Source organism: Priapulus caudatus, unplaced genomic scaffold (assembly GCF_000485595.1).
Source record: "Priapulus caudatus unplaced genomic scaffold, Priapulus_caudatus-5.0.1 Scaffold385, whole genome shotgun sequence".
In the NCBI taxonomy this organism is placed as follows: Eukaryota; Metazoa; Priapulida; class Priapulimorpha; order Priapulimorphida; family Priapulidae; genus Priapulus; species Priapulus caudatus.
In genome coordinates this window covers 246,734-252,462 of record NW_014577446.1, presented here as the reverse complement: position 1 = coordinate 252,462, position 5,729 = coordinate 246,734, and the positions used below count along the sequence as shown (strand labels likewise).

Genomic DNA, 5,729 nt, shown 5'->3' with positions numbered 1-5,729 from the left:
TCGCAGATCATACAAGCAAATAGGCTACAAACTACAATAGAATAAGTTCCTAGGCTAATAAAAACAAGAGAGAAACGATGTGTCTTATACTACTTGACATGACTGCATGACCCATGGTACATAATAATTAATAATAATATATTTTTTATTTAACATAATTTAACGTTCTATTTTAACCAAAAAACAACACTTCAAACTAGTGAGTAGTGTAATAAAATTCAAACTCTTAAACTACGATGACGAACAAGATTCGTGTGAATAGACTATCGCGGTAAGTATCGCGTGGTATCGGTTGCCGCAGATAGTAACGGTTGGTATCGGAAACTGCAGGCGCCCTGAGTACAGATGTAGGAATAGTAAAGCCCAACTGTTGGGCTAAACCTCTCTGTATTTAGCTTGGGATATGTGGTGTGATTTAATTTATTATTTGTATATCTCACCATTTATGTTTTTGGTGGATCTTGTCGTAGCTTGAATGAATCTTCGATAAATGTTGAGAGTTTGAGGAGATCGGCCACATGATTTGTGATGAATACCGTAACCAAGTAATAGTATTACTATACGTATTCATTGCCATTGGTATAATTATTGCTAGTTCTTGAGACAATTACTGAATAATCAATTAGTTATTACGTCAACTTTCAAGTCATAGTATTACTATTAGCAGGAGTAAGATAATATAGGATCCTTATATAAGGATAGTATAGGATAATATATAGATATTCCTATATTATCTTACTCCTGCTATTAGTACTAGTAGTATTAGTTTTGATTGATGACTACCAAGTAATAGGAATAGTCACACGCACTCAAGCAATATAGTTTAGACACGTCTACCTCTGTTATAGAGTTGCTTGATTGTTTGGAGCTAGTCTAGAAGACATGACCAGGGTACGAAATTAATGGGAGTCCGGAGTCAAATACTCCCTGATTTACTGTGGGACGCCCTGATTTGACATATGCAGGAGTCCGTGTGACTCCCTGAAAATTCTGCCTAACTAGTTCGTTCCAGAGCACGGCCTCGCGGAATTACCGTATTTTTTCAGCTAATGTTCAAAGAAAATTTGGCAGACAAAAAACTGCATGAATCTTAAAAATAAGCACATGCGTTGTTGTTAATATCTTTAATTTTGAACCTCAGACTGCGGACTCCCTGATTTTGCTGCAGACTTCCTCTTTTTGAGGGTAGGGAGTCCGTTGGACTCCCTTGTTCAAAAGTTAATTTCTACCCCTGCATGACCCATTGTGTATTGTATTGTAGACGTGAAGTATTGTGGGACATGTCTTCTAGACTAGGGCCGATTGTTTTACCTGCATGACAACGCTTTAGGCTTTACCGTTTACAGTCGGGCAGTAAACTTCCAATCCCACATTTAATTATTTGTATCATTCGTGCATTATTGTACTATTAGTCATGAATTTGTAATGCGAGAATTTTTTTTATCTATACAACAAGACTCTGACAGTGATTGTTGACCAAACAAACTGATCTAGATAGCCAACATTATTTGAGTTAGCTAACACTTGTACACACGTTACAGTAACATAATGACTATAACTATGATGGATCCAATCGTAAAGAATGTGTTCTCGTTTTATTATTTCCAGTTCTAGTACAATGATTCGGTCTCTGATTCTGCTTGGAATCGCAGCAGCAATTCAAGCAGTCGATAAAGGAAACTTCAAAACATGCAGTCAGAGCTCATTTTGCCAGTAAGTTTGTAATGTTGTGGCATGAGCATATAGAAACATTACTGGTATAATTTTAAGATGCAGTTATTTATTCAATGTTTTTTTTAGTAGATTCATATATTTGACAATATTAACTAGACTCAGCGACAAGAGCCAAATATTTATGATTACAAATGGGTATGACCAGAACTAGTATTAAATACTATCTTATGATAATTTGTATGTAATTAATATTTCGCTTACATTTCCCTGTTTTACAGACGCAACAGAAATCTACAATCAGGTCAATCATCGTACATAGCTCAGCTTAACACTTTACTAGCAAGTGAAACTCAGCTATCATTCAACATACTCGACACAAAAACCAACGTAGTTCTCACATCAACCGTGTTTGCACTGGAGGACAGAACGTTGAGGCTTAAGATATCTGAACTGAATCCTATTCGGCCCAGATACGAAGTCAAAGATTCATTAGTTGGACAGCCAAAAGAACAAACGTAAGTTTAACATAGCGAAACGTATCACAGCGTATTGATTGTCATTCGTCTAAATTCACACATGTGCTTAATATTTGCTGGCATAAATTGAATGTGGTGTCAAGACTAGACTTTTTGTGCCTATAATGTTTCCTGTTACAGTTTGAGGGTGACGTCAAAGTCAGACGAGCGGCTGGTGGCCGAGTTTGGTGACAGTAATAAACTTGTCATCACGTCGGCTCCATTCCGCCTTGACCTCTACTTGGGAGATACTCTGGTGATTAGTACAAACCCTCGAGGACTGCTGAATGTCGAACATTACCGGCAGAAGAAGTACCAGTAGGTATCCAGTGATGAAAGTGTGCTAAGAACGTAGAAGCCACCTGGTTCCTTATTGTGAAAATTATTAGGGGTGGGTTCAGCTCATATTTGAGGGGGCTCAGCATATCGCGTGAAGTGCCAATGTTTGGAATTTGTGTTCTTGGATACTATTACCCAAATGGTGCTCTATTATGTATTTTGAGTATGAAGATTCATGGAAACTACTGCAAGTCTTTTCTTAGTAGTTCCTAGCAGTTTTAATTATAGATTGAAGCAATTTTCATGCTAATGGTAAAAGAAATTCGGTATAGGAATCTTAGGAAACAGAAAGCAGAATGTATTGGTGTAATCATGGCACTCAAACTGGAGTGATTACACTGATTATGTAATGTTTAGCTATGCAAACAACCCCTTACATTTTGGGCAATCTTGTGATGACATTCTCGGCCCAACTTTATTATTCCCTGGCATCATCCATCACTACAGGCGGATTTGTGATTGGAGTCCATGCTCACGAAATATAAATTACATGTAATTACTCTAGTCACGCGATTTTTCTTCTGTACTGCAAAGTAGTGTGGTGTCACGTGTTGAATGCTCTTCTCGCTTTTATTTTTGCAGGCGTCTAGACATTGATAAAGAGCAGGCAGAAGAAAAGGTTATTATGATTTATTCTTGTCCTCTAGCAAGACGAGATATTCAAACTTTAGAAAGATGTGTTTGCATGATGACCAAACTTGGATAGGTGTTGTTATCAGTGCAAACACATATATTTCATGAAAATCTATTGAAAAATAAAATAAAGTTGATATAGACTGCAGATAGTTATTTGCCATCGCCTTTTTAAACAAAGGGTCCATTGCAGTACCAGAATTTGTGTAACAGTCGAAAAATGTATAGAACTGTCATCCTGCAAGAAAGTCTGCGGCATAAGTCATATAGGGTCAAACGATCATGTTTATTTTGTTTTTCGGTTAACTTCAGGAAGCAGAGGACGAAGCTGCTGAGAAAAAAGAGGATGTCGTTGCAGAAGAGGATCCTGATGAGGAAGGAATGTGGGAAGAAACCTTCAAATCGCACCAGGACACCAAGCCTCATGGTACATTATCATTTCCGTAATGATTTCTGTTTATTTTTAAATAATTTGCTCTCTGCCACTCTGTCAAAACAGGAAGGAATAAAGGGTTATTTAACAGTTTAACTAAAGTTAAACCTCTATATAACCGTTACCCAGCAGAAACATCATAACTCTCATTTATAGACAGATGCACACGTTACTAAACTATGTTTGTGTTGAATGGACAACGAGTTACTACCCAGTTATTGATCCGCATCTAAAGTGCTGGGTAGGACTACTAAAATTAAGAAATAGGCCTGTTAGCTATCTGTGTAGAAGCCTCGAAGCCTGTGCAAAACATATTTTCTGTCGTTTTACTCCAGGACCCAGTTCTGTTGGGGTCGACTTCTCATTCCTGGACTTCAAGCATGTCTATGGAATTCCTGAGCATGCTGAGAGCTTCGCACTCAAAACTACCAAGTAAGCAATCTCGTTCTTATTTCTCTCTTATCTCTTTCTATTCTCCCCTCTTTCCCCCTCTCCCTCTTTCCCTCCCTTTATATCTCCCTCCTTCCCCATCCCTCACTTTCTTTTTTTCTTCCTCCCCCTTTCTCTCTTTTTTTCCTTTGCTCCGTCTCTCTTTCTCTTCCTCTGCTCAGAGCTCGGTTGGGCTGGGTTTTCATATTTGTTTCCAAGACTGTCTATTAGACAGTTCGATTTTTAATGTACTGTTTTCTGTTGGAAATAGTAGAACTCTTCTCTGCTGCCTCAGGCTCTGCCAGTTATTAAGTGGAGTAGCCGATAGAATGTTTGAGAACCAGAATTTAGCTAATTTATCAGCTCTTCAGAATAGCTCTTCTACTTCAAGATCATCTGATAATGTTAATCTAGAATGTCAAGCCGGCTGTATGTGTTGCTGGCTTTTGAATGGAATTTCTCTTTAACATAAGTCACTGTTGCTACCAAGTACACATTCATATTACCAATTACGGTTTCGCGTAACCAACAAATAATCAATAATACATTTGAATTTGTCTGTGCTCGCATGTGAGTGTGTGTGTGCGTGCGTGCATGAATGCGTGCATGTGTGTTTGTGTGTGTGCATGTATCTGTGCATGCATGTGTGTGTAAATGTATGCAGGTATTTTGTGAACGTGTGGACGTATGTGGGTGCGTGTATGTACCTCCATATGTGTGCGTACGTGGCAACGATGTGGTAACAGCTGTGCTCGCTATGCCTCCTCCCCCCTCGCAGGAGCGGCGACCCCTACCGCCTCTACAACCTCGACGTGTTTGAGTACGAGCTGTACAACCCGATGGCGCTGTACGGCGCCGTTCCCTACATGCTCGCGCACAACGAGCGGAACAGCGTCGGCGTATTCTGGAACAACGCCGCCGAGACATGGGTCGACATCTCGTCCGATGCAGTGGACAAGGTAGAGTGTGATCGCTCGCTGGGGTGGGAGGGGAGTACCTGAATAGATGGATGTGTGGATAGTAGGGCTGTAACGATACAAAAGCCTCTCGATTCGATCCGGTTCTCGATATTAGCCTCTGGATTCGATTCCTTCGATTCGATTTCACCCACTTCACACTAGTCCCTCCCAACTTACTCATTCACCTCCTCCATCTATTCCCCTCCGCACTTACACATCACCACTCAACCACTATCCCTCCCACTTACACAATTCACCCTACTCATTCTATTCCCTCTCACTAACATTCACTCTACTGCCTATTCCCCTCCCACTTACACATTCACCTACTCAACTATTCCCCTCCCACTTACACATCCACCTACTCATCTATTCCCCTCCCACTTACACATTCACCTACTCATCTATTCCCCTCCCACTTACACATTCACCTACTCAACTATTCCCCTCCCACTTACACATTCACCTACTCATCTATTCCCCTCCACCTCAGCATCATGACACTACTCAGCTTATCCCTCCCAGCTTACACATTCAACATCCACTATCTGCCCCCTCCCACTACATTCCCCCTAGTCACTATCCGTCTCTCCACTTACCATCAAGCAGTCAACTATTCTCGCTCATCCACGAAACTACCTATTAAACTATACCCTCTCCCCACGTCACCACATCACTACAGTTACTCCCCACCCCACCCTATCCACTAGGGCTGTAACAATACCACGAAATCGAACTCGATCGCGA

The 5,729-nt window shown here is 40.5% G+C and overlaps 1 protein-coding gene across 1 annotated transcript in view; it reads left to right on the top strand.

Moving 5' to 3' along the window:
• Positions 1-216: 216 nt before the first annotated feature.
• The window catches only part of LOC106809800 (neutral alpha-glucosidase AB-like), a 23,285-nt gene continuing 17,772 nt past the window's right edge, over positions 217-5,729 (top strand). Inside the window, 8 exon segments of the mRNA XM_014813006.1 lie at positions 217-271; positions 1,609-1,713; positions 1,953-2,189; positions 2,331-2,507; positions 3,111-3,147; positions 3,474-3,588; positions 3,930-4,026; positions 4,802-4,982. Of these exon segments, the coding sequence (XP_014668492.1) occupies positions 237-271; positions 1,609-1,713; positions 1,953-2,189; positions 2,331-2,507; positions 3,111-3,147; positions 3,474-3,588; positions 3,930-4,026; positions 4,802-4,982 (984 nt within the window). The 5' untranslated portion in view covers positions 217-236.